Here is a 12,634-nt window from a genome sequence, read left to right as displayed (position 1 = left end):
AAATTAGTCGCAATCTGTGTAATTAGTTATTTTTTTAATCTATATTTAATACTTCATGCATGTGTCCAAATATTCGATAGAATATGGACTAAAATCTGGAGTAAGAAACCAAACACCCCCTTACTCGCCATAATTATCGAAGGTTAGACATGGTAAATTTTGATAGCCAGCCAAACGTGCCTTATATCATATCTAGAGCCAAACTTTCTTATTTTTTATGTCGACACAGCCAGAGAAAATAAATAAAATATACTCGTACAGTCGTCCTTGAAAAGGCAGGCCGGGGAGAAAGAAACGGAAAAAGGGAGATTTTTAGTTATGTAATAATAATAAAATCCGTAAAAAAAAAGGTGTGACTCAGCGACTTTGAGCAAGTAAAAAGGCACCGAATTTCGAAAAAGCGGAGCCCATGCCTCACACTCCGTCACACGTGTAGCAGTACACGCTGCAGCAGAACACTAGAGGTGCCTGCCTCTTCTCTTCCTCTCTCTCTCTCTCCTGCGCGATTCCCGAGACAAAGCCCCAGAGGGAGAGGGGGGCAGTGCAGGGCACTGCCTGCCACGCAGCCTCTGCGCCGCTCCACCCCTCCGCCACCGCCACCGCGCCACCGCCACCACACATCCATCGCAGCGGGTCAGCCTGCGTCGTCTCTCTCTCTCTCTCGTGTGCACACGCACACAGACAGCCAAACCCCAAAGGCACCATTTCTTCCCCAAAGCCCCAAACCAAAACCCCCTTTTCTCACCCCCACCACACGCACCCGTGACGCCGGTGGAGGCCGCCGGATCGCGGCACGCAAATGCCGTTGCCGTTGCCGCTGCCTCCCGCCTTCCTCCCCTTCCTCCTCCTCTCCCTGCTGCTGCTCCCGGCCGCTACCATTTCCACCAGCCAAACAAATGCCACCCTCCCGTCGCCGCCTCTGTTTCCGCCTCCGCCGGCGGCGGCACCGCATCCTCCCCACCGCCACCACCACACCGCGTCTCCTCGCGCCCCGCTGACGCCGCCGCCGCCACCCAGCCTGCCCCCTACACCCACTCCCGTCGCCGTGCCGCCGGCACAGGCGCCGCCCCCGACGCCACCGCCCACGCCAGCGCCACCGGTCACCACGTCGCCGACGCCCAAGTACCCGTCCTCCTCCGCCACCCCCTCCACCGGGGATCCATACCCCTTCACCAACAACCCCTTCTTCCCAACAGCCAACTCGCCGCCGCCTCCTCCCCCGGCCGCCGAGACCCAGCCCTCCGGCGACGGCGGCCTCCCGACGTTCCCCGCCAACATCTCCACCCTCGTCGCCCCGACCTCGCGCGCCTCCGGCTCCCGCCACTTCCCCGTGCTCCAGGCGCTGCTCCTCTCCCTGCTCTCCCTCTGCCTCCTCCTCTCCGCGCTCCTCTCCATCCACCTCGTCCGCCGCCTCCGCCACCGCGGCGGCGCCCGCTCCGGCGCCGCGCCGTCCTCCGCCTCCGCTGCCCACCGCCGCGCCGCCAGCAACCACGACGACGACGACGACGGGGACGAGGAGGGACGCAGCCTCAAGCCGCCGCCAATGCCCACCTCCTCCACTAACCCCAGCACCGAGTTCCTCTACCTCGGTACCCTCGCCACCCCGCCGCCGTCGGGACCGCAGCACCCCGGGACCAGTTCCAGTTTACGCCCTGGCTCGCCGGAGCTCCGCCCTCTGCCGCCGCTTCCGCGCGTCGGACCGCCGTCCGGCGAGTTCGCATCCCGCAGCTCCGCCTCCGACCCCAGCACCGTGCCTCCCGCCGCCGCCGCCGATGCCTCGTCCTCCTCGCCGTCGGCCTCCTCACCCACGCTCGGCTCCAGCCCTGTCCATTTCCGCCCGCCGTCCATCCCCCAGCCGCGTGGCCGAGCCCCCAATCCTTCGCCGCCTAAACGGAGGCCGTCGCCGCCCAAGGGTGCTGCGGAGCCCGTGGCGGCGCACGCGTGGAACCCCTTCGTGCCGCTGCCGCCGCGACCAGCAGTTGCTTCGTCAGATGATGGTGACTCTGATCAGATGATGGACCTGCGCAAGTCGCGGCCTTTGCACTCGGACAAGCTCAAGCCCAGCTCTTTGCAGTAAGACCAAATATTCGCGTTCCCTCTTCTTCTTCTTCTTCTTGTGGATTCGATTTGATGTCTGAGGTTGCCTCTCTCTGCCCTGTGTGCTATAGCATGAAGGACGAGGTGATCCAGCTGTACCTCAACAACTCGGCGGTGGTTGCGGCGCCGAGGGAGGTGTGTTTGCTTGGTGCCCTCAGATGTCATGGCATCGGGATGATTGTGGGGGCATTGGGAGTTTCCAAGGAGCAACTGAGGGAGGCACTCTTGGAAGGTACATATGGATTGATCTTTGCTCTTATATATAAGGCAACCGAGGTTGAGTTTTCTCTGAATATGCTGACAAAGTTGCAATCTTTCTTAGATGATGAAAGTACTTAGTGTTTATTACTTGTGGGGGGACCTTCAAATTGGTTGTGCCATTGGCCATGTTTGTAGCATCACATGGTGCCTTGTTGATTATGAGTTACATGAATGATTGCCTCTGATAGACGTTGGGGCCTTACCAATGGGCCACATGGCATGCTCCCTCCTACTATCTTACGTTTTGAAAAACCAGAGTTACACAGCCTGCTTTCATTTTAGGTGCATTGTCTATCTATTTCAGAGAAAGAGATCGCATATAGGGTACCATACCATTGGAGTGTTTTGTTGGTCATGTGTTTAACTTCTTCATGGGGGTCACACCACATTTTAGACAAAGTTGTCCTTTCAAGGGTGCACCACTCTTTGTTTTACATGTCTTAGCAAATGTGTTTTGGTTCCTGAAGTGGATCAATCACAACTTTCTTCAATCCTTCATGCTATGACTTTATGTGGTATGTTTGCTTGCTACTCACTGTTTGCCGGGTACAGGTAATGCACATGGTTTGGGAGTGGAAGCCTTGCGGATGCTCACTCAGATGGTGCTCTGCAACGAAGAAGAGCTTAAGCTCAAATATTTCAAGGATGATTCCCTGAGCAGACTTTGCCCAGTTGATGCTTTTTTGAAGGCAATGCTGGATGTTCCATTTGCGTTCAAGAGAGTGGATGCCATGCTTTACATTGCCAGTTTCTATTTGGAGATCAATCAGCTGAGAATGTCATATGCTACTCTTGAGGTAATGCCGTGTTCTTTAGGGAATACAACACAATTATACTGGACAGAGATTGCTTCTGCTGAAATGATATCATGATTTTACCTTCTTTCAACTATCATGTATTCATATCTGAATGTTTAATCCATTTTATTTATTCATCTAGGGGGCTTGCCAGGAGATAAGAAGCAGCAGGCTGTTCCACAAAGTCCTTGAGGCAGTTGTGAATTTCGGCAATTTCATGAACACCAATTCGGGGTCTCCATGTTCAAAAGGCTTGGAGCCAAACACTGTTCTGAAGATAGCTGATGTGAAAGGAGCTGATGGGAAGGCTGCTCTCATGCAGTTTCTTGTCCAGGAAATTGTGAAACCTGAAGGATACAATGTGATGGAGCATGGTTCAGGTACATGCAAGATGAACACAAGCACTCTGCAGTATGATGCCAGATGCAGGAAGCACGGTCTTGAGGTTGTCACCAAACTTGCAGCCGAGCTGAGCAACACGAAGAAAGCCGCGTCCCTTGACATAACAAGGCTGAGCCGAAGCGTGTCGGAGCTCGGAATGGGGCTTGGGAAGGTCCATGACGTGGTGAGGCTGAACAGCATGGTTACATCCACTGAGAGCGCTCGGCGTTTCCACAATAGCATGAGCACGTTCCTGAGGCACGCTGAGGAGGAGATCCTGAAGCTTCAGTCCCAGGAGAGCATCTGCTTGTCGTCAGTGAAGGAGATGGCGGGGTGGTTCATTGGTGTGGAGTCAGGCAACGACGAAGCTCACATGTTCAGAATTTTCACTGGAGTGAGGGAGTTCCTAGCTATGCTCGACCGGATCTGCAAGGAGGCTGGGGAGGTGAGCAGCAACAATTGGGTCGGCGCCACAACAGTGAGCTGGATGGCTGCACCCATGGGGATGACGCCTTAAGCCGCAGGAGCTGCCATGGCAAAATCTGTAGCTGTCCTTTTTGTAGAATATCATATCGAATCGAGCTATTTGGACTAGTATGGTTCCTAGTATTAGCAGTAGATGAGAACAATATCTGGATAATGTATGCTGGACACCCTGGCTATTGTAAAGTTCACTGTTACTGGTAATGGATGTTGTTGGTTTGCCGTCTTCTCCTGAATGCTGCATTGCTGCTGCTGTCTTCCTCTCAATGGAGCAGCCTGCTATTCCAAGTCCATTGGTGATGGCCCTTCTTCTGAATTCTGATAGTTTGGGCTCATGGATGTCTCGGTCAGAATTTTGTGTGATGGCATGGTCCTTTATTTGGTTTGGGCAATAGACGAAGAACTTTTTTTTTCTTTTTTTTTGTGACGTGCTTTTGATCTGCAACAGCAGGTTGGTTTGTATCGGTGCGATTTACAAGTCAGATTCTGAAGTCCTGAAGTCGCCTTCCTCCTTCCGCCTCCAAGCAAGCAGCAAGCAGCCAAAGTAGTCGCCGGCAGCGGCTCCCCCGCCCCTCGCAGTGGCTGAGACAGAGAGGGAGGTCTGCAGAGACTAACGGCGATGGCGCCACCGTGCCCCGAACCCTAACTCCACTCCACCACCGGCCATGGGATCCCAGCCGCCGGCCTCCCGCGTCGCCCTGGAGCCCCACGCCACGGTCGACCCCGCCGCGCTCGCCGGCCTCCCGGTCTCCTCCCCGCTCACCGTCCGCTCCGCCGCGCTCTCCGGCCACCTGCTCTACCTCGGCACCGGCGGCGGCAAGCTGCTCCTCTTCTCCCTCCAGGATCCCTCCACCCCCGAGTTCCTCCGCCTCCTCCCCATCGGGGCCACCCTCCCCGTCTCCGCCATCGTCCCGCTCCCCTCCGTCGCCCGCATCCTCGTCCTCGCTGACGGGCTCCTCCTCCTCGCCGACCCGCTCCTCTCCCGCCCCGTCCGCCGCCTCGGCTCCATGCGCAGCGTCGCCGCCGTCGCCGCCCGCCGCGTCGACCCCGCCAACCCATCATCATGCTCCGTCGCCATCTCCGTCGGGAAGAAGCTGCTCCGGGTCGACCTGACTCTGCACGACGCCGACGAGCTGGATGTGCAGACGCGCGAGATCGCCTCTGTCGAGGGGGTCAGGGCGCTCGCTTGGGTCGACGACTCTGTCTTCGTTGCCACCGCCACTGGGTACTCCCTCTACTCGAGCACCACTGGCCAGGGTGTGGACATATTCTCGCTACCTGAATCCTCCGGCCACCCAAGGGTGAAGCCGCTCTCTGGAGGTGACGAGGTGATGCTCCTGGTCGACAATGTCGGTGTTGTGGTCGACAGATTTGGCCAGCCGGTTGGAAGCAGCTTGGTGTTCAGCACCACCCCCGACTGCATAGCCGAGGTGTTCCCCTATGTGATTGTTGCTGGGGACTCCAAGGTCGATGTGTACAGGAGGAGAAACGCCGCGCACCTACAGACCATTCCGGTTGCCAGGACTGGACAAGGCATTTTGATCGTGGCTAGTGATGATGACGAGATCGGCACGGAGCTAGTTGTGATCGCTACGACTTATAAGGTAACGTAGGTACGTCAACTCATCCATTATTCATTTGAACTTCTCCATATTCTATTAGTGTTATGTGGTGCCACAACTGTTGGAAAGAAAATAACTTTACATTACATTACATTGCATCCTAATTCCTAAATAGATGTAGTTTCCGAAGCACACAGGACTAGATGAGCAGGAAAGACTGCCTATATATGTGAATTTGGCATGGGTTGATAGCTAAAGGGTGTATACAACTGTGGTTAGCCTTTGGTTTTACTTTTACAAGGAAGGATGGTAGGTTACCTTGTAGAATCATAATGTTTGTATATATATATATATATATATATATATATATATATATATATATATATATATATATATATATATATATATATTATAAGTTGCATAAATAAGGCTTGCCTTTTACATTCCCTGTACAATTTTAGTACCATATGTATAATTATCTAAGATTCTAATGTAAAGGAAAGGCTAATAGTAGTGGAACTGAGAATTGTCTGGCTCTAATTTACGCAGATTATACTGATATAGGAATCAATTGGCTTATCCAGGTTTTTTGCTACCGTAAAGTATCTGCAGTGGAGCAGATTAAGGCATCTTTACGAAGAAAGAACTACAAGGAAGCTATTTCTTTGTTAGAAGAGTTTGAGTCAGATGGTGAAATTTCAAAGGATATGATCTCTTTTGTCCATGCACAACTTGGATTTTTGTTGTTTTTTGACTTGCGTTTCGAGGATGCTGTAAATCATTTCTTGTTATCGGAGACTATGCAGCCATCAGAAGTATTTCCATTCATTATGCGGGAACCTAACCGTTGGTCAGATCTGGTACGCTACATTGCCACTTGGTATTTGGGATACTGTATATGAGATAACTGATTTAGTTCCTTCTAAAGTAAATCGTGTACATCACAAGTTGTGTTCCAAAAGTACTTCCTTATCAAGTTGTCTTAACCTATTTCTTTGCATGAAAATTCACTCTTAATGCTTTACATTGAGCTCTTAAAATGATCCAATAAATCTGAATCAACTATTAATTTCTCTAGATGATCAAGCTTGACCCTATTTTAGCACAATAGTCGGAGACAAGATTACAATAACTTGCTGAGCATGACCGGGTTAGAGTATTTTTGATTCCCCAGCTCATTCTGATGAGTTTTCAGTTTTTCGTTTATGGCTCTTTTGGCAACTTAATATTGATTGCTGTACCCTATATCTGTACCTACTGATTATAAGCTAGGGAAAAACCAAACAATCTTTCGTTGATACCTACTGCCTTCTACGTTTAGCTACTTGTTTCTAATGGTAACCATTAACAATTATATCCATTAGGTGCCAAGAAAGCAGTATTGGGGTTTGCATCCACCCCCTAAGCCCCTTGAAGAAGTTATTGATGATGGTCTGGTAGCAGTTCAACAGGCATTGTTTCTGAAAAAGGCAGGTGTGGATACAGTTGTGGATGAAGGTTTCCTTTCAAATCCACCAAGTAGAGCTGATCTTTTGGAACTAGCAATCAGAAATATTATCAGGTATGGTATATGCACGGGTTATATTCATTGTGAATCACTGGGAAGCCATGTCTATCCTCAACTATCTTAATGCTAAATGAATCTAGGTACCTTTGTGCATTGCGGATGAATAATTTATCTTCTCCAGAGATGGAAGGAGTTGATACTCTTCTGATGTATCTTTATAGAGCACTTCATCTTGTTGATGACATGGAGAAGCTTGCATCATCTCAGAATAGCTGTATTGTGGTATGTACATGCCCTTTAGACATCTGCATCCGATGTGCTTTTGTATGTTGAAGTATGGAATTGACAGAGCACAATGGTCCCATCCTAATGTTTTCATCACATTTGAATGAACACTAAGAAAGCTGCTTGATGCATGGTGCAGGATGAACTAGAATCCCTTTTGGATGACTCTGGACATTTACGGACACTTGCTTTCTTGTATGGCAGTAAAGGAATGTGCTCCAAAGCTCTTTCTATATGGCGTTTACTGGCAAGGAATTATAGCACAGGTTTGTGGAAGGATCTGTCTGAGAATGGTTTCTGTGGAACTTTGGTTGGCAAAAGGTCTGGTGAGGAAATTGCCGCTATAGAAGCAGCCAAGATCCTCAAAGAATTGTCTGATGAGGACCTTGTTCTGGAACATCTTGGATGGGTATGCATTTCAGGTAAAGAACTTGTTTATCTTATAACAAGTGTTTTATTACTGAATTTTATTTGTAGGTGGCAGACATTGATCAAGATCTAGCGATTGCAGTTTTAACATCTGAGACAAGGGAAAATCAACTCTCACCAGGTAATTGATATGTTCTGGATAGACCAATGTATCAGTGTGCTTTTACTACATAATCATGGCCAGACACATTTTCTAGTTTCTGAGCATGCATGTCAGAGAATGATGATAGGAACAGAGGGGTAGACTGTTTTAGAATAATTTTGCATGGTTATAGCTGATTGTGTGACATTTAGGAATGTTTTTTTATTATTATTTGTGGGTTAGGTATCTTAAAAGGCTATTCTTGTAATAAAGTTCACTATCATTTATTTGAATAATGCTATTTTGCAGAAAAGGTTGTCGCTGCTGTTGATGCAGAAAAGGTTGTGATCCATCAAAGGTATAGATGATTGTCCGTGAACTTTTCAATAAGTTCAGATCTCTTAATTCAACAATCCAAATATAATGTTTTAGTTTCATATGAGTGACAAAAGTAGTAGGATTACTCTGTGGACATATTTGTATGGTAGCTTCTTAGTATTTGTTTTTGCAAATTAGCTCTAAGTATGCAACATCCTTATAATCAACTTTTAGTGGCCAAGTGTTTTACAGGACTTGATTTTGCCCCATGCTTTCAGTGAGGTTATAGAATCATTATGGAAATAGTGTTATTCCTTTACATGTTCTTTAAAACTGTTTGTCTATATCTTCTCCTGTATCTTGTCTCTTTGGCCACCTTCATTTGTCATTCATCAGCAGAGAATGCTATGTGGTAATGATTATTTTCTTATTATCCTTCTGTTATAAAAAGTCTGAACCAGCCAAATTGTACAGATATCTGCAGTGGTTGATTGAGGACCAGGGCTGCGATGACCCTCACTATCACACATCATATGCTCTTTCACTGGCTAAATCTGCGATTGAAGCAATTGATATGGAGTCTAAATATAGAGGGAAAGACAATAGTGAAATTGATTCTCATGCACAATTTATTTATTTATTAAGAGAGAGCTTGCAATTGTTTCTGCAAGCTTCAGACCTGTATGATCCAGAAGATGTGCTCGATGTGATAGCAGAATCTGAGCTATGGCTGGAAAAGGTGATGCTACGATTTGTCTTCTTCCTGGCACTTCCATGTTTGCCTGGTTAAAAATCTTTCCATTAAACTCTCATGCTTGCCCGATCATGCTATACTGATACTCTAGACTTTCCCTTGTCAGGCAATACTGTATAGGAAAATGGGCCAAGAGAATATTGTACTTCAGATACTAGCATTGTAAGATTCTATGCTCTTGGGTTTGCTTTTCTATATGTTGCTTTTCTTACATATTGGTTTGTTGTAGCCTGTAAATTGCTCTATTGAAATGTCTGCTGCTTGTTATGTGATGAAGGAAGCTGGAGGATAGTGAAGCCGCTGAGCAGTATTGTGCTGAGATTGGTCGAGATGATGCCTATATTCAGTATGTTCTTTTTTTCACATCAGTATTTCTAAATTAATTAACTTATTTTTTTTTCTTCGTCTTTTTGAACAGAAATAATCCCTGCTGTTTATGTTGTCCTTTTTTTTTTCAAACTCAGGCTTTTGGGTTTGTATTTGGATCCTCAAAATGGGAAGGAGCCTATGTTTACAGCAGCTGTACGACTTCTTCATAATCATGGTGAATCTTTGGACCCCATACAAGTATTGGAGGTATTACTTCATTGTTGCTTCAATATCGCAGATTCTTTTGAGAATCTTGTAGCTTGCATGCTAGTTTGCAAGATGTTGGTGTTCTGGCCTTCAGTATTTTAGGATGGCATATCAGTCATGTGAGGACTGGAGAGGACGGAATAAATATCGTGAAGGTAGTTGTTAGCTCTGGAAATGTGGTGTTCTGTTGAAAAGTGAGCAATTAAAAAAAAAATAGGACATGGATACAATTGTTCCCCCCTTCACAATAGGATTTGGCATATCTGAACAATTTATTGACCTGTTGGCCGTTAATGTTCCAGTATAAACGTTCACGATCCTTTAAACATGGTTTGTCTAGTTTCCTATGAAGCAAACTTGCCATCTAGGAGGCGATTAGAGTAAAGGTAATAAGATGATCTATAATCTCCTAGTACTGGTATTGGAAAAGAACAAATATGCAAAACTTATGTCCAACCATTTTTCTTGTACTACTGTTGCACACGATCCTAGGAAATGTGAGAAGTCTCAAAAAAGGTTACTGAATAGTTGATACCTAAGTACAAGGTACTCATTGCATCATTAATTCACAATTAGTACATGTTGTAATAGCTGCAGGGCTGCCATGTGCATCTTTGTCTTTATGTTGTGCCATACACTAGTTTCTGGAAAACGAATCTAAACCATAATCTTGTGCCAGAGATTATCTCCTGATATGCCTCTTCAGCTGGCATCACATACAATTTTACGGATGCTGAGGGCCCGAGTGCACCATCATTGCCAAGGGCAGGTGAACATAATTCTTTTTCTGTTTCTTTAGGGTGGAGTTTTCTGTATTGAGCAGTTGAACAGTGTTGTGGATCATTGCGTAGTTTAAATGAGTTTGTTTTAGGTTAAGCATTATGAGAGATGCGTCTTTCTTACCAGTTGAATTTCTTTGTTCTTTTGTGCTCCTTTGCATGTTTTAGATAGTCCACAATTTATCACGGGCGACAAACCTAGATGTGCGGTTGACAAGACTGGAGGAGAGATCAAGGCACGTGCAACTAACCGACGAGAGTATCTGTGACTCCTGTCGAGCTCGCCTTGGCACCAAGCTATTTGCGATGTACCCAGACGATTCAGTTGTTTGCTACAGGGTATGCCTACCTGAGGTGTTTTGAGTTTGCTGCTGATAGCAGTAGCTTGTTTGCATTGGAGGTTTCAGGTTTCTTTGTGTGTAATAATAATAACTTGGTTTTGCAGTGCTATCGGTCCCAGCAAGGTGATTCTTCATCAGGGCGTGGCCGTAGCTTGAGGAAAGATGTTATATTCAAACAGAGCTGGCTTGTCAGTAGATAGATAGCGAGGAAGGAATGAAAGAGTGGTTGATCTTGAGGCCAGCATTCGGCTGTGGCTGCTCGGAGATGGGCTCACTCTGGAAATTTGACCAGGGCGTTGTGTATTTTTTGCTGAGGCCAATGAATGAATATACAAATACAGGCATGCCGCATACAGGAGGATGTGTAGTCTGTTATAGTAGCTGTAGCACATTGTCTGTAGAGACAAATAATGCTATATAACACGCTGACACGAGATTTGGTAGCTGGAAATTGCAGATGACAATTTTGTGCGTCCTCACCAGTCACCAGTAGCCCAGAAATGCAAATGCCCCACTAGATCGCAGTGCTGGAGGTGTGTGAAACACGTTTTCGGAGAATCTGGATTGGAAACGAATGGGGTGGTCGTGAAAGTTGATAGATAGACAGAGACACCAACAATCTGTTTGGCTCTTAAGCAGGATGTAGACTGCCACAACTCACAACCTAAGTACCTACCTAATAGCCATCATTCTCTAAGCATAATCAATATAAATTACATCATTACATTAAACCTGTGGCAGAGTCAGGATTTTGCACCAAGGTAATCCTTGTAAATAAATTGAGCCACACAAATGTACAATTAATAGTAGGACCACGAGTCCATACTAATAACCAAAATGCAACTATGACATAAAAGTGACATAAATCCATAGTAATAATCGAAGTAATACAAATGGTTGAAATAGTGGCACTATGGCACCATCTCTTAATAGTTCAGAAACATTACAAAAGCATTTGTGGTTCCAAGGAATTACCCTGCCGGTAGGGATTTTTTTCCTAGCTTCACAAAGCTGTTTTTAGCTTCTACCAAATAGATCATGATAAAACAACTTCTCTAAAAAAATCACTTTCCTCACATCCACAGTCCCCCAGGTGAAGCTAGATGAAGCTAAAAATATTAGATTCTCCTGGCTTTCTCTCTGCTATCTTTTCTGATAAGTTGTTTTACCAAACATTTTTTTAAATATCTTTAGCTTCACTAGTGAAGCCGCTTTAGGGAACTGAAGCTATAAAAGCTACTGCGCTAGTGAATCTGAGTTGTACCACATAGGCTCTATATTAAACTAAGGATTCCAATATAGCAGGCTAAGCCCCTTTTCACTTCTTGGGGCCGATTTGGTGCCAAACCGCCACCTGTCCACCCTTTTAGACTGGCCACCTCATCACCTTGCTACATCAGTACGATCACATGGCTAGTTTCGCACCACTACTGGCCGCTAAACCATACTCTTATCCCTTGCGGTTAGACATCACGTGTCTTTCACGTGCGTGTAGAACCGCGACCAGATGCGATCGTACTTGTCTCACGTGCATGGTTAACTTTGTAACCCTTCATTCCCCCTAAGGCCCTAACTGCATCTAGCCAGTGGGGTCTATCGTTATGCCATCTAGCCTTCCCCCAACACTGATCTCTCTCTTACCTTAGTTGCCTTGCCAGGCCATGAGCTTCTCGTTCGCCACGCCACGTGTTGCCACTGTCTGCCGCTATCCACTTAGTCGGAGTTGTTGCCCCTATTACTGCAGGTATCCCTCGAGCCCTTTCATACAGGCCCTGTTCGGCTTGTTAAAACTTGGCTGAATTGGCTGAAAACACTATTCTGACTGAATTGTTATGAGAGAAAAACACTGTTCCGATTGAAAAAACAAGCTGAATAGTGCGGATTATAAGGTAAGCCGAATGGGGCCTAGAGAGTCACACTAATGAGCTTGTGCCTTCCTCCCCATGAAGGTGCAAAGGACACTTGGTCCTGATAGTGATCTC

General features: G+C 46.8%; 2 protein-coding genes across 3 annotated transcripts; both read left to right on the top strand.

Moving 5' to 3' along the window:
- Positions 1-464: 464 nt before the first annotated feature.
- Positions 465-4,241, top strand: LOC136511415 (formin-like protein 14). The gene is made up of 4 exons (XM_066505480.1): positions 465-2,073; positions 2,169-2,329; positions 2,911-3,155; positions 3,298-4,241. Exons 1-4 carry the CDS (start codon positions 800-802, stop codon positions 4,051-4,053), a joined length of 2,436 nt encoding a protein of 811 aa, XP_066361577.1. The 5' UTR covers positions 465-799; the 3' UTR covers positions 4,054-4,241.
- Positions 4,242-4,416: 175 nt separating this feature from the next.
- LOC136511414 (vacuolar sorting protein 3-like) lies at positions 4,417-11,138 on the top strand. 2 transcript variants are annotated; one of them, XM_066505479.1, is made up of 14 exons: positions 4,421-5,623; positions 6,166-6,441; positions 6,946-7,142; positions 7,229-7,370; positions 7,513-7,782; positions 7,851-7,923; positions 8,194-8,242; positions 8,677-8,941; positions 9,063-9,118; positions 9,234-9,302; positions 9,421-9,532; positions 10,212-10,301; positions 10,480-10,650; positions 10,757-11,138. In XM_066505479.1, exons 1-14 carry the CDS (start codon positions 4,685-4,687, stop codon positions 10,850-10,852), a joined length of 2,805 nt encoding a protein of 934 aa, XP_066361576.1. In that variant the 5' UTR covers positions 4,421-4,684; the 3' UTR covers positions 10,853-11,138. The 2 variants fall into 2 exon arrangements, 1 of the variants encoding a protein (XP_066361576.1); XR_010772696.1 differs by lacking the exon at positions 10,757-11,138 and having other exon boundaries at positions 4,417-5,623; positions 9,421-9,500; positions 10,480-10,617.
- The last annotated feature ends 1,496 nt before the right edge of the window (positions 11,139-12,634 follow it).

The sequence above is a fragment of the Miscanthus floridulus genome, chromosome 16, assembly GCF_019320115.1.
Source record: "Miscanthus floridulus cultivar M001 chromosome 16, ASM1932011v1, whole genome shotgun sequence".
In the NCBI taxonomy this organism is placed as follows: Eukaryota; Viridiplantae; Streptophyta; class Magnoliopsida; order Poales; family Poaceae; genus Miscanthus; species Miscanthus floridulus.
This window is presented reverse-complemented; position numbering and strand designations above follow the sequence as displayed.

Excerpts from the sequence above, each read along its gene's own strand:
- LOC136511415 (XM_066505480.1), top strand. The coding sequence starts at position 800 with ATGCCGTTGCCGTTGCCGCTGCCTCCCGCCTTCCTCCCCTTCCTCCTC. Across the intron at positions 2,074-2,168 it reads CTCAAGCCCAGCTCTTTGCA|CATGAAGGACGAGGTGATCC; the intron begins GTAAGACCAAAT and ends TGTGTGCTATAG. Across the intron at positions 3,156-3,297 it reads TGTCATATGCTACTCTTGAG|GGGGCTTGCCAGGAGATAAG; the intron begins GTAATGCCGTGT and ends TTATTCATCTAG.
- LOC136511414 (XM_066505479.1), top strand. The coding sequence starts at position 4,685 with ATGGGATCCCAGCCGCCGGCCTCCCGCGTCGCCCTGGAGCCCCACGCC. Across the intron at positions 9,533-10,211 it reads ACCCCATACAAGTATTGGAG|AGATTATCTCCTGATATGCC; the intron begins GTATTACTTCAT and ends ATCTTGTGCCAG. Across the intron at positions 10,651-10,756 it reads ATTCAGTTGTTTGCTACAGG|TGCTATCGGTCCCAGCAAGG; the intron begins GTATGCCTACCT and ends TTGGTTTTGCAG.